Source organism: Mytilus edulis, chromosome 5 (assembly GCF_963676685.1).
Source record: "Mytilus edulis chromosome 5, xbMytEdul2.2, whole genome shotgun sequence".
Lineage (NCBI taxonomy): Eukaryota > Metazoa > Mollusca > Bivalvia > Mytilida > Mytilidae > Mytilus > Mytilus edulis.
This window is the reverse complement of record NC_092348.1, coordinates 13,354,494-13,380,172: the sequence shown is the minus strand read 5'-3', so window position 1 is coordinate 13,380,172 and position 25,679 is coordinate 13,354,494. Positions and strand designations below refer to the sequence as shown.

Here is a 25,679-nt window from a genome sequence, read left to right as displayed (position 1 = left end):
CAGTAATTTTAAAATATGTATGATAACTTTTAAATTTGCAGTAATTTTTGGGCCAAATAAGTTTCATCACATATGTATTTTTTTTCAAATGTTTTACTTATTGCAAACAGTAACCACGCATATACAAGAAAATATCCTTTTATTTTGGTATAAAGTTTCAAAATTTAAAACAATTATGTTTTTGTTAACTTTATAAATGAAGAAAAGTGTTATCACCTGGATATCGGACTTCAAAGAGTAAGGTTCAGTTTCTGTAATAACTTCTGAAGGACTCCAACATGCTCTATCATCTATATAAGAAAGTAAATATCATACCACAAAAAAACGGTCAAACTTAAAACAACATTTTTGAAAGCAAAAGCAATAAAACATATTCAAGTAGAATATTTAATGTTGTTATATTCAAGATACCTGTACTTGATTAACTCTTTTAGAAATATGGCTTGACAAAATATTACATCCTCTCTGTTCATGATTAAGCACATACTTGCTCTGTTTCAAAGTCACTTAAGTAATTGCAGTTTAAGCTTAATTCGTCACTTTTTTTCCCCTTCTTTTTTTCATTACCAAAAGAATCCAATATAAGTAAAAAGTGAGATGTTATGGATTCTACCATTTGTTATGCATATAGACTAAATATAAAAAGTAAAATCACAAAAATACTGAACTTAGAGGAAAATAAAATCGCAAAGTCCATAATCACTTGGCAAAATCAAATGACAAAACACATCAAAAACGAATGGACAACAACTGTTATATTCCTGACTTGGCACAGGCATTCTCAAATGTAGAAAATGGTGGATTAAAACCTGGTTTTATAGCGCTAAATCTCTTAATTTTTAAGACAGTCTCATCAAATTCCGTTATATTTACAACGATGCGTGAACAAAACAGACGTAATAAATAAAATAGTCAAAATATGGGTACAGCAGTCATCATCGTGTTACAATTTTAAAAGAAACATTTCGCGTGTCTGACGTCAAAACATTTATCTGTCACAGTTTTGTCGTTCAATGTTTATCCAAACAATTTTAAAATTTCACATGTGCAATGTTAGCATACAGGGTTACAAAATCAAAAGTATGTAAGAATTAATTTCAGAAATGGACCGAAATTTAAAATAGTCCAAAAGTTTTATAGAATTTATAAGAATCTACAAATTGTTCATTCCACTACGTGATTAAATAATTTTGACGTTTGTGGTTCCACGTATTTTCTAATTAATAATAGAAATATAACATAATGACATATCATAGAACAATAACATAGTGACAGGATCTTTTAAAGTACAAAGTCATGTTATAAGAACCAACGAAACACAAAAAAGTCCCCATCCACGTTAAATTGATATCACAGAAAACAATCCAACAGTAGAAGCAATATTAATAATAGAACAAAGACAAATGAAAAAACAATATTACACGTTGTAAGATGACAAACAACGTCAGTACGCAGAATCTAAACATCAAGACCATCATGTATTATTTGTGAAGATGATACGGAATATTTATCAACAAGGTCTTGGTACCTTCCGATGAACTTTTTTAGAAAAAAAGACGAGACGTTCTTTGACACACCCCTAGTTCATCAATTTTCTGCTCAGACACTGATGACGTTTTACAAAGTTTGAGTAGGAGCTGCAAGCTCTTAAATATCGAATAAGTTGTGAAATGTATATCCCATATGCAGGTGAAGTTGGTATATTGCTACTTAGGTGGGGGGAATTTATAATTTCAAAATTAAAATCGTCTCTTTTGTCATAGATTCTGGTACTGAGATGACTGTATAAGTCAAATTCGAGATATAAGTCTAAAAATGAGTCGGAGGAAGCCGTGTCTGTTATTTCTTCAATTTCTAGTTCTGGGGGATATATTAATGGAACCCAATCAGAAAAGTTCGGATTGTTTATGGAAAGAACATCATCAATATACATGAAATTGAAATTAAATAATCTGACTTCTTTGATCCTCTTGTTTTTGACAAGTGTCTGAAGGAACTCCGATTCATATGAAAATAAGAAGAGATCGGCAAGGAGAGGCGCACAGTTTGTTCTCAAAGGGATGCCGACGATTTGTTGAAAAAGCCTACCTCCAAACTCAACAAATATGTTGTCGATAAGAAACTTCAGCACACTGATCACTTGTTCTTCTGTGTAGCATGTTTTACCGTTTTGTTTTTCACTATTAACAAAATATGCTTTATGATATCCCAAAGTAATAAATTTATAGCGTATGCTACCATTTTTATGTTGAAAGGCATTGTGGATTATTTCTTTCAGACGATTTTTCAATTTCACATGGGGAATGGTGGTATATAGAGTTACGAAAATCAAAAATTTTGATAGAACTAATTTCAGAAAAAGACCGAGTTCTTTAGAATTTGTAAGAATCCACATATGGTTAATACCACTACGAGAGTAGCAGTTTCACAGTATTTCTGAAGACCCTCTTTCATTCAATAGTGGAACATGGAAGATAAGCCAGCAATATACCGTTGTGTATACGGAATTTTATGAAGCTTATGTATCCAATACAAACAAGGTAAGTCCTCCGTGAAGAAAATCTCATCCTTGTCAAATGTCTTTGCATGTGGGATTACCAGAGTGCTCATTTATACCTAATTCTTTTACAAGACATTCGCAGTAATACGATTTACATACACAAACAATATTATTTGTAGCATTGTCCGAAGGAACAACAACAAACTTATCATGAAAGACAGTTCACGGCCTCAGTGTCTCTTAAAACGGACTTTAGTCGACCATTCACACAGTTTTCCAACATATGAATGCGACGTTTTATCAGAGACCTGATAGTTTTGACCCATTCTGACAAAGTGTCCAGTTCAACTTCTTCTCGCTTAGCCCATGCTCTGGCGTAGTCCTCAATGGAATCCATAATTATTTTTAAAATTATGGTTCCAATTGATGTGTTGGGGTTCTCTTAACTTAGGACCATGAGAAATCACCTTTCGGAGATTTTCATGTTGAATTATGTTTAGATCCCCAGTTATAACATGGCCAGAGGGGCTGTAATTATAAGGCGAGTGGGAACAGTCACATGTCGGAGGTTTTATTTAGGTATTTACCGTATTGTTCTACTACAAATAAACTTATTATTTCGGTAGCATTGTTATGATATGATGTTAAGATACAATGGAATAAAATCTTGGAAATAATAATCAAGGGTTGAAGTCATAAAACTTGGCTCAGTGCTCGGAGCACAAAAATCATGTTCGAAACATGAAATTCAGCATTTTGATTGGTTGATTTTGGAGTATGAGTACAAAAAACTGACTCAAAAGTTTTGTGACTTCAAGGCCTGATATTTGCTGTTTCTAAAAAAAGATAAATAATAGAAAACAGACACTTACTTTCCACTGCTATAAGACCCATGAATTTTCCTTTAGCTGTCTCTGGTTGTAAAAAGCTGTATTCACTTAACATTAGTTTACCCTCTACATCAACAACTATGTTAGAAGGCTAAAAGTTAACAATAAATAATAAAAACTGGTAGTCATTTTTCTGTTTCAATTTTTCTCTCAATTTATAGACTCGTAAAGTATTGTTTATTTTGATATTGCATGCTCATATTAATATTGTATTGTAAATTATTGGTATTCGTAGCGGACTACATAAGTATGGCTTACTTGTGTCTAATCCAGTTTACTTTGAGTAAATTTAATATGTTTAACCTAAACTAGTACTTTTTCAAGGTTTCAATATATAGACAATTGTAGTGTGACATGATGAATTTGTGAAATATATTACTATAAACTCCTGTAAATTGTTGCCACCTAAAACAATGCCACGAACGGTGTTGTGCACATGGCTAATGTGATGTGTACTCCAAATGAAATAATCATTCTTTATTCAGTTTATATCTGATACACATGTTTTAACAGCACGGTACCCAAGGAATATCTGTGAAACATATGTGGTAATTTTTTTCGATTGTAAAATTTGTTTTATCATTAAAGGGAGACTAGTCCTATTCAGCACAGAGTGATATAGAACTTATTAACACGAGCCAAAATTAAAATACATTTGAAGGAACATGACGAATGCATTCCTATCTTGGAAAAGAACGCGTTGGATTAGCTATGTTATAAACCAAATCATCACTGGAAAATCAATATTATATATTTATTTCGTTCAATGTAAAAATATAAATTGAAACCATACCATCATGTTACCGTGCTGCAAACCGAGTCCCTCGTGTATAGAGGAAAGGCCTTTTAGAAACTGCCAGGCGAGTTTGTTGACAACCATAGGGTCTGATCGACTGTCGGATTTCAGTATAGACAGGTATTCACTGAGTGAATATTCGGGCAAATTCATAGCCACATAGCATCGACCATTTTCGAACGCAAACGTCTGTAAAAAAAATATAAGCCTGTAAATATTGATAAAAAAAATCAATTTGTTAATTCATGATTCAATACTTCAACGTTATTTAAAAAAAAAAAGGGTTAATAGAACCAAAAGTAACACTTGAGATAATAATTATTTTAGGTTTTGCGGGGGGACATATCAAAGATAAATTAAACCCACAATTTTTCTAAGAGAACCGTTATATTTTAATTGTCAGAAAGTTTAGTAATAGGGACGTTGTGTAGCCAGTTATGATCAGTTCTATCATATGCAATTTTATTGTTTTCATATTGTTGAACAATCCTCGAATTATGGTTATGTGTGTGCCTGGTGAAAGTTTAATTAATAAAAGTGCTTCCCACGAAATACGTATGTGTGAAGTTTTATGATTCTTGATATTTCACTTTTGTTTCCCACTTTTATTCTGATTATTTAAGATGTTAGCACACCTTTAAACATATCAGAGTGTAGAGGTAGTGGTCACTTTCATATGGCATAATGATCATCCAATTTGAATGTCCAAACTATGTTACATTTGTATCATGATTTTTTAAAATATTTTATAAACTACGTGTAATGTATGTATTCAGTCACATTTTATTGACTGATAAAAAAAATGCTTTGTGATTTCATATGTATAACCACATAATCTTTTTATTAAGATATTAATAATTTGTGTCTGTATCATTTGTTGCTGACTTTACGAAAGAATGTTGATTCGTCCACCATATAATTCAATTAGTGAAGGTTAAAATATAACGGAAATGGTCATTGCGCGTATCGGATCTACATTTCATTTGCACTACAATTGAAGCAGACAAGAAATTCAACTTAATCCTAGATTTTCTTCTCGTTTCTGTGCCTCGTACAAATAAATGTCGATATTTCGATATTCCTGGGAATTGCATCATAATTTATATACAGTAGTAAACACTTTATGATAAACGATTTCCCCTTTCTTTCATGTTAGGTCACAGCCACAAATTAAAAAATCTTAAATATCATTCCTTTTTCTATTTTAATCATACATACCATTACGTTATCATTGGCAGCGTCATAAATTTTACATATTAAAACAACAGTAAAATTAAAAACAAATTCTTGAAAATTTAGGAACTAATGAAATGAAAAACAAAATTGAAGGAACTAAGCATGCAGACAATGTTGTATTTGATTATCGAAGAATGCAGAAACAATATCCTATTCCTTTTGATGAGTTAGTTAACTAGAGACTCTCAAGAGCATGTGTCGCTCACCTTGGTCTATGTGCATATAACACAATGGACACAGTTAAATTCATGACAAAATTGTGTTTTGGTGATCATGATGTGTTTGTTGATCTTACTTTACTGGACATTCTTCTTGATACAATTATCTCTATCTATAATGAACTTGGCCGAGTAATTACAGTGGAAAATATATTCAAAAAATTTACAAAAATTTATGAAAATTGTTAAAAAATGACTATAAAGGGCAATAACTCCTTAAGGGGTAAACGGACAATTTTGGTCATGTTGACATATTTGTATATCTTACTTTGCTGAACATTATTGCTGTGTACAGTTTATCTCTATCTATTATAATATTCAAGATAATAACCAAAAACTGAAAACTTTCCTTAAAATTACTAATTCTGGGGCAGCAACCCAACAACAGGTTTTGTCTGAAAAATTTCAGGGCAGATAGATCTTGACCTAATACATTATTTAACCCCATGTCAGATTTGCTCTAAATGCTTTGGTTTTAGAGTTTTAAGCCAAAATCTACATTTTACCCCTATGTTCTATTTTTAGCCATGGCGGCCATCTTGGTCTGGCAGGGTCACGCCATACATTTTTAAAACTAGATACCCAAATAATGATTGTGGCCAAGTGTGGTTAAATTTGGCCAAGTAGTTTCAGAGGAGAAGATTTTTTAAAAGAATACTAAAATTTTAGAAAAACTGGTTAAAAGTTGACTATAAACGGCAATAACTCCTTAATGGGTAACATGACCATTTCGGTCACGTAGACTTATTTGTAAATCTTACTTTGCTGAACATTATTGCTGTCTACAGTTTATCTCTATCTATAATAATGTTCAAGATAACAACCAAAAACAGCAAAATTTCCTTAAAATTACCAATTCAGGGGCAGCAACCCAACAACAGGTTGTTCGATTCATCTGAAAATTTCAGGGCAGATAGATCTTGACCTGATAAACAATTTTACCCCTTGTCAGATTTGCTCTAAATGCTTTTGTTTTTCATCTGAAATTTCAGGGCAGATAGATCGTGACCTGATAAACAATTTTTACCCCATGTCAGATTTGCTCTAAATGCTTTGGATTTTGAGTTATAAGCTAAAACCTGCATTTTACCCCTATGTTCTATTTTTAGCCATGGCGGCCATCTTGGTTGGTTTGGCGAGTCACCGGACACAATTTTTAAACTAGATACCCCAATAATGATTGTGGCCAAGTTTGGTTAAATTTGGCCTCGTAGTTGCAGAAGAGAAGATTTTTGTAAAAGAATACTAAAATTTACGAAAAATGTTTAAAAATTGACTATAAAGAGCCATTTCTCCTAAAGGGGTCAACTGACCATTTCGGTCCTGTTGACTTATTTGTAAATCTTACTCTGCTGAACATTATTGCTGTTTACAGTTTATCTCTATCTATAATAATATTCAAGATAATAACCAAAAACAGTAAAATTTCCTTAAAATTACCAATTTAGAGGCAGCAACCCAACAATGGATTGTCCGATTCATCTGAATATTTCAGGGCAGATAGATCTTAACCTGATAAACAATTTTACCCCGTCAGATTTGCTCTAAATGCTTTGGTTTTTTAGTTATAAGCCAAAAACTGCATTTTACCCCTATGTTCTAGTTTTAGCCATGGCGGCCATCTTGGTTGGTTTGGCGGGTCACCGGACACAATTTAAAAACTAGATACACCAATGATGAGTGTGGCAAAGTTTGGTTAAATTTAGTCCAGTAGTTTCAGAGGAGAAGATTTTTGTAAAAGTTAACGACGACGGACGACGACGGACGACGACGGACGCCGGACGCCAAGTGATGGGAAAAGCTCACTTGGACCTTTGGGCCAGGTGAGCTAAAAATACATAAATCAACTTTCCTCTTCCATTTTAGTAATATTACAGAAAATATAGGACTAAATATTTGCCCATAGCTTTAGGCAATGATAAACGCACTAAGACAATTGGAATATCGGAAACACTTTTCATTATTAAATTGAAGTTAACCACTGTTCATGGCAAATTCGTATTCTAAATTTAGTAAGTACCTCGTTACATCAAAATCATTTACATTATTTTTCACACCATGAAAGAATGACTGCTTTTATTTTTCCATTTCCAAATTCAATTTTCCACACCATTTAATGATCTTTAATCGCAAATTAGTAGGTATTTAAAATATCTAAATATCAATGACGTGACGAAACAAACACTAAGCTGACAAGAATACAATAAATTACGCAATTGTCAAGCATCAATTTAAAAGAATAAAACAAACAACGTTTAATCTGATTATCCATGATTCTATTGTTGGCAATATCGTTGTCTGTAAAATGCTCATCTTTTAATATGAATTTTAGTGCTTGTTATATAAATCATTTTTCCTTTCCCTTTCTTGTAATATTTTCGGAAACATATGACTGGAAATATGTACTATATGTTTAGCCAGTGAGGAAAGCAATTAGACACAATGGGAACATCCGAATGGCTTTTGGGAAATGGAATCGAAATAATGATGGATGGATTAATAACACGACAGTGTCCGGATAGAGGTGAGGAAATGAAAGATGGCAATTTCTGAAACTCGATTACACTTTCAATTAGAAAATGAGACGTATGCTATCTAAATCGTGATCAAACGAGTTTACGTTTTGGCAGTAATTCATTTTAGCCTGGCATGATGTCATGTCGAGAAAATTGGCAAAATACATACATTAATAAAACAACGAAAAAATATCTCTGTTTTGAAATTCTTATTTTTAATTATCAAATATAATTTCATAAATTCATAAACTAAAAACAAAGTCAAATCCTTGCCACTGGTTGTTTTATGTCCTATCTCACTGTATTATTTTTGTTTGTGAAACATTTGATATTCATAGCATAGCTTTAATAAACTGTGTTCATTTATTTTTCTAAATTTTAATGTAAAATTTCTTTTTTCATCTTCGTTGTCTTTGTCCTATCTTTTGCGTTTTACTTATTGTTTAGAATATATCTATTTACATATTGCATTACAAACATTCTATGAAAGAGAACCGGATCAGACTTCCTCAATGTGTTAGTTTTCCAATATCTAGACATACAGCGTATAACTCGTCTTAACCGGAATTGTCAATCAGCGACTATCATATTAACATTATGCATAAATGTTTTTGAATTTAATACAGAAGATGAAACTAAATTGGTATTCTTTTTTAAATATGTCAGATATATTACATCATGAAAATTCACAAAAAATCCTTGTTAGAAGTCAGCAAGATGTTACATTCGTTCTCTAACTGTTCTATGAGAGACTTGATGATAATTTCAAACAGACATTTAATTGTAATTCATTTATTTGTTTTGGAGTTTACCGTGACGTTTATTTTCGCTGAAAAAGTACACATTTTTTTTATTTAGGGGCCAGCTGAATCCCGCCTCCAGGAGCGGGATTTTCTTGCTGAGTTGAAGACCTACATTGAAGTAGTGGCCTTGGGTAATATTCTGCCCTTTATTCGGTTTGTTGTCTCTTTGAAACCTTCCTTATTTCCATTCTCAATATTAAACTAACATTTGTAAATGTATTGAATTGTCTCTGTGTTGAATCTTCAAAATAAGATACGCTTGAAACATAGGAAAGCTTTAAGAGTATTTTGTGTATAACTATTCACAAAAAATTCATTATGCTTCAAACAAGAATGTATTATCCTATTGTGTATAAGTGGTCGCAATTTATGTCTAAATGCAAAAAGGCACTGATTAACTGTACAGTTTGATGTGATCGTCGGAGGTCGTATTAGTGGTTGTTTTCTGGACATTTGATTTTCAGAAAAAGTTTGGACTCGATTGTTTTAATCTTACAAAGAGACAATATCATAAAATAATCTGAGAGGAGTCGTTAGCCATTATCGAACATTCTTATAAAAGTTTACTATAAACATTCATGTTCAAATCAATTGACTTGTAACCCTTGATTTTTATGCAATGAACTTTGTTACATTAATTCATTTATTTGAAACTAACCAAAAAAGATTCAATAACTGCTTGGCCGTTGAATTTCCTTAACAGATGATACCAAATAATATACTCAAGAAAATCTAAGCAACTGACATAAAAAGGGTCGAGATTGTTTGTCTAAATAGAAAGTTTCAATGTCATTTAAGAGATAAGTCACAGTAATGTTTTTGTCAGACAGCATGTTACATATTACTATGGTGTAACCTACCCGATACTTCACCAGAAAATAATGAGAGTTTCGAGGTGAAGTGATACTTCTCAGAATGTCCGAGTTGATAGTCCGAGATGTCATATCTATAATATGAACAAGAACTTCAGATCCGTCGGTAAGAAAACCAAGTACTGCATTTGTATCCCTGGAACAAAAATTAAGACAGCGTAAGTTTGAATATAAGAAGATGTGGTATGAGTGCCAATGAGACAACTTCCTATCACGTCAAGATTTGTAAAAATAAAAACTAAACTTTATAGTTCAAAGTACAGCTTCAACACGGTGTATGGGCTTTCACCGAGATATATAATCAGGGCAACTGTTATAACCTCAGATTGTCAACAAATCTAGTAGAGTTCATTTTAAAACAAATTAGTTTGGGCAATTAAAAAAAAGTGTACTGCGTGTTGATCTATGGCATTGTATGGTTTATTTTGCAAGGATTTCAGTTCAAATCAACTCTTGAACCAGTTAGATTGGCAAACCATTCATAAGAGAGTTACTTGACTGGACCCATTTTCTCACATGCTTCTATTGCGATTTATAATGTATCATTTTTAAGCGTATAGAACAGTACAATATCTAATACTTGCATAAATCTGCCAGGTAAATCATTTACATTGAATAAAAACCGGAAGAATGTAAAAAAAGTGAAATTACAGGGTATGCTTAAACGGTTGTGCTTAACTTCTTACATTTCAAAGTTTCTTTTTATCTAAAAGGTATCATCATAATTCCAATTTATATATAAATCATTTTCTAACATAGATAAGAACGAAATGTTACCTGAATTCAAATTCAAGGATATAACCAATAACATCGATGAATGTATTATAGTTTGGATATCTGGATCTAAGATTGTCCAGCAAATACATTTTACATTTATTTTATAACAATATTAATACTGTTTGGAAATGTTTTAGATTAAAGCTCTTTTACTATATTTTTTATTCTCTCCTTTGGTTGCAATATGAAATGTCTTTTATGGTCAATAAACTTGTTTCATATTAAATGTAAGTCTATTCAAGAAAACATGTCTGATAAGAAAATGATATACGGAAAAGGTATGACGATTTTGTCACGTGGTACTGTAAATGAAACATAACGTCATTTGAAGTCATATTAGTTATAACAAATGGGTTGTTTCCCGCTTCAAATTTGACAGAGATAAACGCATGTATACAGTTGATAAATCATAAACTGTTTACAATATTTCAGCATGATGACGATAATATTAATCATACGTGACTGAATCCATTATGAACAATGAATTATAAACTTCCAATTAAGTACCAACATATATTGTGTTAAAATCTAAAAGTGAATTCAGTAAAAGGCGATTTTCCCATAAACATGCGGTTATACAGTTACAAAAGACAAGCCTAATACTTGTCATACAGCGTGGGTAATAGGTTTGATGTTTCAAGTTCAATTTAACTGTTACACTATTTATTTAAACGCTACTTAAATCCTGGTGAATTTGTAATTTTACTAACAGCAGATAGAATACAACAATTATTCATGTTTCAAGATTTTTGCGTTGACATTAAAAAGATTGATTTCTTTTTATAAGATAATGTATATATCAAATTATAAAAAAAATGTCGGAACGTCCATGTGTACCTGAATGAAAGATTTCTGTTTGCCACATGTGATGTAAAATATATATTATGTTTGTCTCATATGATATTTTTCTAGTTTGAATTGTTTAATATTCTGTCATTCTGGGGCCTTTTATCATACAAATAACTATCATACATACGAGTAGGGAAAGAGATATGTCTCGGTGTTAACCGGGATCAAAATGTTGTCTATCCGTTTCATGCTCGTTGCTGGTAGGTTTCTAATTTCCATCAGTTTCTGTCGCCATCTCATGCTCCTTTGTATCCATGGTTGAATGGTATTGTTTGCCTGCGCATATTTGTGTGGAGGACAGAATCCGTTATCTTGTACTCCTGTCTGGACTACACTTGGTGAACGAGTGTCTGTACTTGTATTCTGCATATGAGTTTTGGTCTGGATATTGTGGATTTGTTGTGCTAACTGGTACCTGTATTTCTCACAGAGTGTTGGTTCATAAACTGGTTTCTTTCTATGGTTTATAGTGTCAACCTCTGTCTCATACTCTTGAGCCAGGAGGTAAGGGTGTGGTTCGTCGTTATCCGATCTTGTGATTACAGGGGGACTTGCAGCTGGTCTTGTACCTGGCGTAAAATCGTACAAATCAGGAATTGTGTCTTCTTGTAAATTTTCGGCGGCTAGGATACTTGTTGCTGCATCATTATTAACCACGTTAAATATGTTTCCGTTCGATTGAACATCACCATCGACCGTTTGTTGTCCATTGGTATGGTGGAAAGAAGTTTTTAAATCCGATACAAATGAGCGTTCTAGTTCATGCTCAGAAATTCCAAGACAAGAAGCATAGTAGGGAATGTCATGGTAATATAACGATCCATATACCGGTCCTCTCTTTCGAACTTCATTGTATTGCTTTTGCCACTGATAACTTGCCAGTTTCTTCATCTCACTAAAGCCAAAGTCGACTGTATCCCTGTCATTATCTGCGGGTGAAGAGATATCATGAAAACCAGGGAAAACATTAGTTTGATTGCAGCTGAACTGACGTGGTTGTTGTTCCTCGGGTTCTCCCCTTAGTCTAGATGGATACCATACGTCTTCATCAACAATATCTAGATTCGCAACATTTCTAAGAATACTTTCACCTAGATCACAGTTTGGGTCTGAACAGGTGTTGTTACTAGTCATCAATGGGTTCTCATGGTTGCCTCTTTTAGAAAGAGCTCCTAGTGGTTTAACAACAGCAATGCTATTGACTTTGAATTCTTTCTCTTCCATTTTTGATTTCATTTCCGCCCTACGAAAATTTGTTGAACGTAAATACGAATTATCTGTATCATTTGTATTGACCTGTCGATTTAAACAGTTCATTGGCGACTTATAGCTATCTTGTCTAGTACAATTCAAGTTATTTTCCGATGTCTCTTTCAAATGTTGGTTGTTAGAGTCAAAACGCGATTGGTCGCTTATAATTTCTTTCTCCGTGCTAGACATTGCACTATAATCAAAGCTTATGAAAAATTGAGCAGCATTTGGCTGCAGAGTATTGTTGGTAGTATTGACATTACTGACAGTGGTATTTGTCTCCGTAGCCTTTGTATGATCACCTTTCTTTATATTCCTCTCGGATGCCTTAGATAATATGTTTGCTGGGGGTTCTATTTGTTGACTTGGAGTTGAACAATTCGGTAAAAGTGTGTCAATGTTGTTAGAATACTTCGTTTTATCTAATAACACCGACGAAGGTGAACCTTCAATGAACTTACTATTATCGACCATATGTGGTTCAGTTTTAGACATCATATTAAAGGAATCGTTTCTCAGCCAGTTTTTGACAGCATCTGATTCGCCAAAGTTCCCAGAGACTGGTTCTGTTTGTATATGATTTGTTGGGTAAATATATCGATGACCGTAATCAGTATTGGACTTTCCTTTGTAAGCTTCATCAACCACTGGTTGAGCATTATTCATATTACTGAAATTTGTTAAATTCGGATTACAAAATTTCGCCGTTTTTGTTTCAGTTTTAATGTTTTTCTGTCCATTTTTTCCAGGTTTAATATTAGATATCAATTCCTGTTGTTGAGGTTGTGCCGTATATGTACTTTTACTTATGTCCGATTTCAAATTGGCTGTCTTAGTTATTGTTGTAATCACATTTTGACTGGTCTTACCTACTTGCATCTTGGCTTGTTCGTCTTTATTTTCATAAAGAAGGGGCACAAAGTCTCTGTCTTGCCAATAGGTCATCTGTGCTTTGGAAAATGTATATTTTGCAGTGTCTAGCGCACATTCTATTGCCTTTTCTTTTTCGTCTGTAGTAGCGAAACCAAAGTCTATGCAGGTATTCGATAGACCGTTGCCATCTCTATGTATCTCCCCTGTGTTTTGAAATGACTCTGTCGACTGAGTACGGTCTGATGAATGTTGATAAGAAATACCTGGTGTATTTTCTACATGTAAATCAAGGGTGTAATTGTCATCGATATTGCTTCCTGAATGATAACTGTACCTTTCCAGTTCAGTTGGTGTCGAACTAGTGCTTCTTGCTGTCCATTCATCTGGACATTCCTCAGGATACCATTCATCAAGCAAAGGACTATTAGATTCGTTTGATTTTCGCCTTTGTTCAATCGGGGAATTTCTTTTGGGCGACGCATTTGGATCTAGACTTGGAAAATCGTCTTCATAATCGCCTCGTTTGTATTTGTGTTTTTCTTTAAAACTGCAATGTGCAGTCGCGCTTACTTCACAGTCGTTTGCCAAATTTGTTACTGGTTCTTCGTTACTATGTTTAGGAATTATTTGGTTACTAGCTACATCAGCCCAACGCTTACCGCTTTTTTGTTGGTCGATTGTAACTGGTTGAAGGTTCTTGCGGTCTTGATGTCCGACTTGACTGTCAGTTTCCAATGTATCAGGTCGGAAATTAGTTTTTTTGTTTTGAACAGTAACCCACTTGTCATCTCGGGATCCCGATTGAGTTTCACTTGTTCCGTAAGTTCTTTGAGCAGACACTTCATCCAAGAAGTTTTTTGACTTAGCATAACGACGCGATTTGGATGTTCTAGCATTTTCGGTTACATTTTCGTATTGCAGGTTCCTGTTTTCGTCTGTATGAAAAAAGTCTTGAATTTTTTCTTTGAGTTGAATCATTTCAATGTCCATTAACTTAGAACGGATGATAACTCTCTGTTTTTCTTTTAACTGTTCTATATTTTCTTCTCCTATCTCATCGCAATTTATTTTTTCGCTATTAACATCGGCTTTTGTTTTCACTTCTTGTAATTTATTACGTCGCTGCTTCTTTCTTTCACGTTTCTTTATTTTCTTATTTCTCTCTCTTTCTTCCTCTTCAAGAAGTTCTGCCATCTTTTTGTCTCGATGCTGTTTCTGTATATCATTAAAGGATTCCCAAAATTTGTTCCAAATTTCTCTTGCGCCCTCAAATTCAACACACATCTTTTTGCTGAACTGATCCCGTAAGTGACTGTAACATGCAATTTTTGAGTGGTTCTTTTCAATCCATGTTTTACCATCCGATATCTGACTCGCACAGATTATTGGGAAAAAGCAAGAAATCAAAAGCTCATAGTTTTTCCTGTTAGTATCAGAATGCAGTTTTAATGCTTTCAAACAAAGCTCAAAACCACGTGACTTTATGTATTGCTGAACAAATCTGTCATCGATAAAATCTGGATCTCTGTGAAACATGCATTTGCAGGCAATATGAACCATAAGTAGAGTTACTTCCTTCATCTTTAAATGTTTTTGAACGACTGACATCACACTTGGTAAAGTTTTCAGTTTATAAAGTACGTCTCTGTAATCGTCCAGTGCAGTAAGCTTTTGAAACACGTAAAGTACAGCCAGTAGCAATTCTTCCAGATCCTCTTCACCCATCGGACTTTTAATCCGATCCAATCGGTTCTAAAACATTTGTTCAGTGTAATATAACTAAAAAGAGTAACAAAAATACAGGACTCCGAGGTAAATTTAAACATAAAAAATAACAATTTGAACGCATTCTACATATCGTGTAGGTAATGTAAACATTCGCAAAATCAATACGGGCGGGTTGTTTTCAGTTGAATAATGTTATCCCGCGCATTCCAAATAATGATAATAACAATAATATAAATGATCAGCATGACAATAAATTAAGAACTACAATGTAAAAGGGAGATTCCAAAATCATAAAGAATAAAGAATATGTAACGCATTGGCCGAAGGAAAAGACAAACGTATAGGATATATGTAAACTATAGGATACACGTAATTATACATGTATCCCCTTCGATATCACCAAACAAATATTGCATAATATATTTCCTTAAAAATCCGTGCTCTAAGTTTCTTTAATCGCTGATAAAATTTCCGGTTTTGACATCGGTAAACTGCTTTTGCCTCAGATGGAGCAGGCGTCTAAATTGATAGAATTTTTAATAATTTGCCAAAATGTAGATTGTTAAAAGATATGACAATAAGTATGTGTTATATATTTTGCATAAATTATGCATGGAAACCGAATCTTGTGAGCTAAAAGAGAAACTAGACGAAAGATACTTAAGAAAGAACATGAGTTGATACTTTGCGGGACTCTTTTTCTTCCTACAAAACAATATATCCAAATTCCTAAAACACTCTTTTGTGTTCTGCTTATTTCAATCCAAAATGGCGTAATTAAAAGACCTTTAAAGTGGATCACCAGATTCCCGTTTGCTGTATAAATCATTCAAGTCTATCTGAAATATCCAAAAACGACTTCGCTTTATTTCGGAAAGTGTAAAACGTGTTTAATATTGAATATGCAATTTCGCATTGTCAAGTTGCTTGCACAATTTCATAAAATTCCGTGAGCACGCCCGTTTACGAACCTGTTACCTTACAGATTTAAACGTTGGTCAATTAATCGTGATCGCATAACCATGTCAAAAAGACAAAAAAAAAACGAAAAGATAAACAAGATGTAGTCGGTGATAAGTCTGGTTATTAAAGCTGACATCTCAACGCAGTGATGTAACATTTTATGAAGAGCTGAGAAGGGATAAATATTTAAGGGCATACGATACATTAGAGATCCCTCGTTGATTTTTTCTTCAAATTCTGGTGGAAGTTCAATTACAATGTTTAGTTTTGAAATATTCAAAGAAAAAAGGACCTTCATGACTTACTTTTGGAGATAATTTGGTTCGAAATTTGTATATTTGGAAGAAAATCCCTGAAAGGAGTAGGTCCAGTAAGACCCCTTTTTGGCCCCAAAATATAGCAGTTTTACAAAATTGTTAAAATGTAAACTTTTAGTTATTTATTGTACAGAAGAATGCTTCTGCTACATAAATATGGGCTGTTTTGACAATATTATACAATGCACATATATATCGGGTATTAGCACCATTAAGTCATGCTAAATTACTAAAATCTTCACAATTCTAGCATTATAATTAAATTTTAGACGGTTTTCGTGTGAAACGAAAGTGGCCGCATTCGTGTTCATCCTTAATTTTAAAATGTAAGTTGTATTTTATGATAATACATTACATATATAAAGATTGAGAATGAACACGGATGCGGCCACTTTCATTTTTGACAGAAACCATCTGAAAAGTGACATTTTTCGGCATATTTGGTAGATTTTTCATATTTGAGCTTGAATCGGGTCGTTTTTAATGACTAAATCAGTTAAAATCGTTCACATAAACTAATTGATTCAAATGAAATAGACACTTAGGTGTTTAAAAAGTGGTCAAAATCTTTCGTCAGATGAACCTGAAATTTGAGGCCAAAATCGGTCCTTACCGGACCTACTCCTTTCACAAGTACGGACTTTTAAAAAAAAGTAACGATACTTTTGAACGAAAAGCCATAACTTAAGGTGGCTCGGGACTATTCGACTGCGCATAATTTCACGCATGAATTACAAAAGTATTTGTCGTAAATTCGACATAATTTTTTTTAATATTTTGATTGATTAGAAATATCAAATCATTGTAGTTATGTAACTAATAGAATATTTTCGTTATTATCGGTATTTTTTAAAGGGTCAAAATGACAATTCACCCATTTTCACCATTTTCCCGCCAAAATTTGGGTTTTAAGGTAAAATATTTTTTTTTCCTTATCGGTGACCTATGTTTTTTATTGTCTCATTCTTTGAAGCTACATTCCAGCTTTTCATATAACAGTTTTGGACCAATTGTCATAGAACGTTTTTTTGATATTCCGAAAAAAATATGTCAACAACTCTATTTCCCCTATCATTTCATTGAAAAATGGTCCCTTTTACATACCTGTTTAAAAGTAAAATTTTGAGCTTAAATGGTCCGTGACCCCCTATTTTTTTGGACCAATTTGAATCATTATCTTTAAAGAATAAAATAACCAAAAATACGGCACTTCTGATAGAAACTTCGAATACGCCCGAGCCACCTTAACCGGGTTTTTTGTATAATGTTCCCTTGATCCATGGCATCAACATGCTGAAACACCAAATAATTATTTTCCGGAGTTAGATTGCTATATATGCGAAATCAAGAAATCGACCATATTTTTGCGTCTATTCAGAAGTGCAGTAAAAATTTAATCGTTGATTTTTTCTTAAAATTTTGTCGGAGTGTTCTTGAAACAGCAGTCTTGGTTGATTGCGAAAGAAAACAATAGAGGTTCATGCGCTTGCTTTTTCAATAAAAGAGATATAACTTGAGTTTGTCAATATTGCGCTAAATTACGTTATATTTAGTTTTAATCGCAACAACATCGTGTAATCATTCCCGCCGTACACGACCATGCTGTCAGTATACGCAGGTTTTTTCCAAAGCGTTGATACTTATCATAAAAATTCATAGGAAGGTTACTCGTAAAATGGCAAAACATTTGTGCTTAACACTTACGAAATGAAATTTGGACAGGAACCTTTTCATAATAAAAAAAAAGTATATAAAAAAGGTTTCTAGCAGATTACTTTGTCAGATGTACGGTAAAAGAAAATCTGATAGAAATATAAATGTCCATCTCCGCGGTCCGACGTTAGTTCTAAATTGCTTCATGTACTGAAGAGGATCATAGATAACATTATTAAGCAGAGGAGAGATTAATAATTGATCATATGGATTGATTATAACGTTGGTACTTGTGTTTTCTTTGACGACGTGAAAGAATAGAAGTATCTAAAAATGTAGTCAAATCAAAACGATTTTTTTTCTCCCATATAAAAAAATCAAATAAGCATAGAATGCCATTTCTATTTTATTGACCTTTCCCGTCTTTAATGTTGTGTCGTAAAGTGTTCGTTATGAAAACAAATGTTTTTAAGTGTACCTTTACAAAGTTCTCTTTAAGATTCAGGTCGGTAATTTTAACTAAGAGTGTATTTAGAACCGTGTCATGGTCTGGCTCGGCTGAAAGACACAGTGCAGTACATCCTTGCTGAAAAATATAGATAACTGTTACATATGATTAACAACCTAATATATCAACATAATTTTAGGTTACTTTTGGGTCTTGTTTATTATTTTCTTTATTTTTAAAACTAAACAACTAAGTGTCCCAATGTTTTTTTTAAATGCATAAAGATCGGTGCATATGACATGAATGCGATAAAGTGAATTTAATTGACTTATTACAATCGTCATGAAAAAATACTAATCATTGTTAACTTGAGGTCAGTTTTTCATGACTGGTGAGCAATCATATGACTACTATTGTGTTCGTGTATCTGGTAATATGTTAACTTCTTATTAGGAATTCAAAAGAGTCCGCGGATTTCAGCAACTATAGATCAACGTACGCCCTACAACAACGAGTGCATTATGTCTTTTTCTTATTCGTGTCGTTGGTTAATACAACAACTATTGTTTGTATCAAATTTATGCTATGTCATATGATAACTTTTCTCTGCTGTCAGTCTTTTGACTTTGTGTCCCGGGCCCTATTGAATAATTATGTAATACATAAGAATTCTGGTGATACACCCAATACAAAGTATATCGTTTTCTTGCATAACAATCGCTTGTGTGTGATACGGGAAAACGTTATCGTACGGTACTCACTTCAATGCTTTAATGTATCTTTTATATCCGACAGCAGTCGGTTCATATAGGGTAATTTATGTCTAGACAGATTCGTAAGATATTTACTATGTCGTCCACTAGCAGATCTTCTCTAGCCAATAACAGGTATTGCCTCGTAAGATACTTACTATATCTTCCTTTAGTAGATCTGCTCCAGACGACAAAAGTCGATTTAAAACTTTCATATCACCTTTCAACGATGCTACCATCAACGGTGTGTATCCATCCTATAATTTGAAATATTAATTAGTATTAAAAAAGATCTTGAATTTTACACCCGTTTTTATTTGTACTATGACGTTTGTTACAAACTCTAAGAACAAGTTAATTATATTTTACGTGTGTTCATAAAACAAGAACAAGTTAATTACCGAATTGCAGGTCTTCATATGGTTATCCTTGGTTTCGTGATTAAATTTTCAGTTTCAGAATCAAAATCATTCTGGGTAATATTTTCATAAGCGTACACTGAAACGCTGTGAATGGCTTCCAACGTCCGAATTTTTTGAAATTCAGCCAATGACGTGACGTTGTTTTAATTTTTGGGTAAGAACAATGTAACGCGTTTACAGTATGCGTTTGGTTACAATAAAACAAACAAATTGGAGGATTTGAAAATTATATATAGTTCATAATACTTGATCTCTGCAAAAGTTTTCTACAAAGTCTATTGGTACATGTAGTTTTCATGTTCAGCATATTTTCACACTTTCATAGGCCAGTTCAGATGGCAACGTGACAACAATGTAATGACTCGTTAGAATATTTGTATTATTGAAATGGGAACATGAAAATAAAATAAACCCGTTCTAGGTTACGTTATGTATGTTCCACAGTTGATATAGAGTGAGTAATAGACAAATCGTCTATAAATGAAGTTTATTTCTGGCATTCTCTTTCTGAAGATGACATGAAGCTCTTATAACCGAGTTGATCACTTTTTTTACACTGGCTACGCTTGCCATTCCCGATAGCTAAGTCTGAACAAGGAGGGTATCTGATATAACCTCCTTGGTCTGAAGAATTGATCATGACACGACAACGTTTAATGGTAATAGTACTATATGCTTTTATTGATGACTTACATTATTTTGCTCGTCGATATTTGCACCATTAGATAAGAGAAACTGTACACAGACATCCCAGCACTTGTCTGTGGCAATATGGAGAGCAGTATTACCCAGCTACAGAAAAAGTTACATCATATGATTGAGATTAATGAGACAGTTTATCGTCAATAATCGTCACGGTCGAAATCATTTTACCTATGATCCTGTTAAATCTTTTATTTTACGTGTGTTCATAAAATTGATAACCTCAGATCACATTTGATTACTATTATTTGTGATATTAACGTATATATTGAGTGAATATTTCAGCATATATGTTGTGACTGTCTCATTTCTTGTGTTGCGAATACACTTCGTTATCAAGAAACTACGAGATTGTTTTAGGAAATTACCCCCACGTCATCGAAAATGTTTATATTTCAATATAGAAATGTCCTTCCACAAACTTATCTGGAGAAGACATGTACGTCCAATTTTATAACGCAAACCTTCTTTAATACTCATTTACGTGCTTATAAAAAAAAACTTAGATCAACATGGTGTTGCTCGCCAGGAAATTAAACAAAACCATTTTCATAGTAAATGTACATGCATTTTTTATCGTTGAACTGTTGATTTTCCCTCATGTTTTTGGTTCATCAAATCAAAATGGCTGCCTTTCAAGCGTTTATTATAGATCCGCTTCGAAGTACGAAAGTATATTTAAGTTTCCTATTAGAATCGAAATAAATCTATCATATCATGATCTATGCTTTAACATGAATAGGCATGATATTTGCCAATGTTTATATTTCGCTAGCGCTCTGTATGAAAACGGACTTTTGTGTAATTGTAGCTACTCTTGTGTTATTCTATTTTGGTTCGACAAAAATGCCTCTTTGTGTTCTTGCTAGTTTATATGCCACTGACATAAAAGGTCCCTGATTTTGCTTTGTACATTCATGACTGAGATTCGGAATGTCACCTGCCCATCTGGAAATAATTGTTCGCATGTTACATAGGTATATGTTTCCCGAGACATTTTGTTTTAAATACTTTGCCGAAATGAAGATTTTACTATGTTCTTTTCAAAAATATAATAAAAAGGATGGGTCACCGTGCTGTTTTTCAAGCTACGAGTCGTTGAAAATTGCCTAAATTTGCTTAGAATGATCATGATGGCGGTATACCATGAATCTACATTAATATTTCCAGTTGTCAGAAAAAAAACTAAACCTAATCATATATCATACAGTCACTGTTAGTGTTAATCTCGTGAAGACGGTTATATTTAGGTATTCCATGAATAATAAACTTACGTTGTTTTGATAGTTTATGTCTAAGTTTCCCCTGTATGGCCATATAGTGTTTACTAGTTTGGCCTCACCTGTCCTTATGGCCACCATGAAAGCATTGCTATTCTCCTAAAATAGAAGGTCAATTCAATTTAAAAGTTTTGTTTTAGAGCCGATGGTCAGTAAACGACATAAACACAAGCTTTAGCAATCCTTCTAAAATTGACCGTTTATAAATTTTGAAATTATAAAAAAACTAAGGTTTCATCAGTCAAAGTTGACCTTAGATGGTTTTGGCTATGTTTTAGGTTTCGTTTGGTCATATATAACTATTCGATTGTTTCGGGTCTTATAAATCCACGACTTTCATCAACGCTTTGAGCGTTCCTGATGAAGGTACATCCAGAAAAGCGCTTCGGATGCATGAAATTTGTATAACATGTTCATGATGTTGTTTTCATTTTTTTAAGTGAACTTTTCAACCCAAGCTAAGTATTCATAACTCCACGAAGTTTCATAGCTCGCGTTTTAAATTTGAAAATGTTGTTGTCTCGATAGAAAAAATATCATAGCGCACTCAATCTATTGTTAGAATCTATATTTATCTTCAATTTAACTGCATTTTCCTTTGTAATTGTTGGAATGTATATAACACATGTGTTTGAACTATATATATAAATATATATACGAGTCTAAATTGAAAACTACGTTCAAACCTATGATTGTGTTGGATAAAAACCGCAATTTTTATACGTGTGCATGTAAAACAAATTTCGTTGTAGAAGGGTCTAAATACAGCACAAACAACATTTTCCAAAAGACCAAAAAAGTAAAAAAAGTATATTTAAACAAAACGCATTTGACTAACAGGTCGACCAACTGATGTTCTTAAACCCTGCTGACTGCCATTGGCGATTGTCAAATAAAATTGATCACGAGATGTAACAAAATGGATCTTAATATAAATTTAATACTAAACAGAAAACGATAAACTTTGTACACCAGATCTAGATTTCGACAATATATGTCTCTTCATAAATATATATATATATATATATATATACAACTCGTCTAAACATCAACCCAACAATGTTAGATCTGTAAATTTGCTTTCGCAAATTTTTGGTTCTCCCCTCGCCGGGATTCGAACCCATGCTACTGTGATATCGTGACACCAAATCGCCTGCACTGCAGCCGTCCCGCTAGACCACACGACCACCTGGGCTCTCAAAAAAAGAGCTTTCGGTGGGCATGTGTTACCTTTCCACGTCAGTTTTAATCTAGCGGCGTACTACAGTACATGATATATAAGGCATGAAGATGTTATTGTTACAGATCAGCTAAATTATCTATAGTAAAGGATCCTACAAATTAATGTAAGATACAGTCACAGAAAATAATTATATTCATAAGTACGTCTGAGTCAGTGACAACCCTACAACAGATGTATCCATCGGATCGCCATCAATGATGGTGATACATGGCTGTGTACATAATGTATATACAACTCGTCTAAACATCAACCCAACAATGTTAGATCTGTAAATTTGCTTTCGCAAATTTTTGGTTCTCCCCTCGCCGGGATTCGAACCCATGCTACTGTGATATCGTGACACCAAATCGCCTGCACTGCAGCCGTCCCGCTAGACCACACGACCACCTGGGCTCTCAAAAAAAGAGCTTTCGGTGGGCATGTGTTACCTTTCCACGTCAGTTTTAATCTAGCGGCGTACTACAGTACATGATATATAAGGCATGAAGATGTTATTGTTACAGATCAGCTAAATTATCTATAGTAAAGGATCCTACAAATTAATGTAAGATACAGTCACAGAAAATAATTATATTCATAAGTACGTCTGAGTCAGTGACAACCCTACAACAGATGTATCCATCGGATCGCCATCAATGATGGTGATACATGGCTGTGTACATAATGTATATACAACTCGTCTAAACATCAACCCAACAATGTTAGATCTGTAAATTTGCTTTCGCAAATTTTTGGTTCTCCCCTCGCCGGGATTCGAACCCATGCTACTGTGATATCGTGACACCAAATCGCCTGCACTGCAGCCGTCCCGCTAGACCACACGACCACCTGGGCTCTCAAAAAAAGAGCTTTCGGTGGGCATGTGTTACCTTTCCACGTCAGTTTTAATCTAGCGGCGTACTACAGTACATGATATATAAGGCATGAAGATGTTATTGTTACAGATCAGCTAAATTATCTATAGTAAAGGATCCTACAAATTAATGTAAGATACAGTCACAGAAAATAATTATATTCATAAGTACGTCTGAGTCAGTGACAACCCTACAACAGATGTATCCATCGGATCGCCATCAATGATGGTGATACATGGCTGTGTACATAATGTATATACAACTCGTCTAAACATCAACCCAACAATGTTAGATCTGTAAATTTGCTTTCGCAAATTTTTGGTTCTCCCCTCGCCGGGATTCGAACCCATGCTACTGTGATATCGTGACACCAAATCGCCTGCACTGCAGCCGTCCCGCTAGACCACACGACCACCTGGGCTCTCAAAAAAAGAGCTTTCGGTGGGCATGTGTTACCTTTCCACGTCAGTTTTAATCTAGCGGCGTACTACAGTACATGATATATAAGGCATGAAGATGTTATTGTTACAGATCAGCTAAATTATCTATAGTAAAGGATCCTACAAATTAATGTAAGATACAGTCACAGAAAATAATTATATTCATAAGTACGTCTGAGTCAGTGACAACCCTACAACAGATGTATCCATCGGATCGCCATCAATGATGGTGATACATGACTGTGTACATAATGTATATACAACTCGTCTAAACATCAACCCAACAATGTTAGATCTGTAAATTTGCTTTCGCAAATTTTTGGTTCTCCCCTCGCCGGGATTCGAACCCATGCTACTGTGATATCGTGACACCAAATCGCCTGCACTGCAGCCGTCCCGCTAGACCACACGACCACCTGGGCTCTCAAAAAAAGAGCTTTCGGTGGGCATGTGTTACCTTTCCACGTCAGTTTTAATCTAGCGGCGTACTACAGTACATGATATATAAGGCATGAAGATGTTATTGTTACAGATCAGCTAAATTATCTATAGTAAAGGATCCTACAAATTAATGTAAGATACAGTCACAGAAAATAATTATATTCATAAGTACGTCTGAGTCAGTGACAACCCTACAACAGATGTATCCATCGGATCGCCATCAATGATGGTGATACATGGCTGTGTACATAATGTATATACAACTCGTCTAAACATCAACCCAACAATGTTAGATCTGTAAATTTGCTTTCGCAAATTTTTGGTTCTCCCCTCGCCGGGATTCGAACCCATGCTACTGTGATATCGTGACACCAAATCGCCTGCACTGCAGCCGTCCCGCTAGACCACATATATATACATGTACTCACCTTATTAACCGCCGTCACATCAGCACTGTGTTTCAGTAATAGTTCTACCACTTCTAAATGCTTATTTTGTGTGGCCAACATCAGTGGGGTACTACCATCCTATGTTATTGAAAAAGATGTTTTGTTTATAACTTTTTCTTTGTCAGCTACATGTATCACACAAGGTGGGAATAAATCAGCTTAGTGTTTATGTTCACTTTTCAGTTAAAAGAGAGTTTGCTTGTATGTCAATGAACCCCATTGACAAAAATAACAAAAAGATACTATAATCTAGAAGGCAATACACAGACTGCAGCCATAGACATTTGTCTACAAAATGTGTGAACAAATTCAAAATTGTGATACTTGTAATATGTTCAGTTGACATTTGCATGTACGTGTTTGATTTTATGTGTTGTTGTGTGAGTTATATGTCAATGTTGGGTTG

At 33.8% G+C, this 25,679-nt stretch overlaps 1 protein-coding gene across 1 annotated transcript in view; it reads right to left on the bottom strand.

Moving 5' to 3' along the window:
* The window catches only part of LOC139523038 (uncharacterized), a 34,722-nt gene that overhangs the window by 5,738 nt on the left and 3,305 nt on the right, over positions 1–25,679 (bottom strand). Inside the window, exons 3-12 of the mRNA XM_071316786.1 lie at positions 25,253–25,351; positions 21,841–21,945; positions 20,558–20,656; positions 19,601–19,699; positions 18,721–18,828; positions 11,585–15,333; positions 9,820–9,967; positions 4,184–4,375; positions 3,373–3,481; positions 217–290 (exon numbers count right to left, since the gene is read on the bottom strand). Coding sequence (XP_071172887.1) covers positions 217–290; positions 3,373–3,481; positions 4,184–4,375; positions 9,820–9,967; positions 11,585–15,333; positions 18,721–18,828; positions 19,601–19,699; positions 20,558–20,656; positions 21,841–21,945; positions 25,253–25,351 — 4,782 coding nt within the window. The remainder of the gene's footprint in view (positions 1–216; positions 291–3,372; positions 3,482–4,183; positions 4,376–9,819; positions 9,968–11,584; positions 15,334–18,720; positions 18,829–19,600; positions 19,700–20,557; positions 20,657–21,840; positions 21,946–25,252; positions 25,352–25,679) is intronic.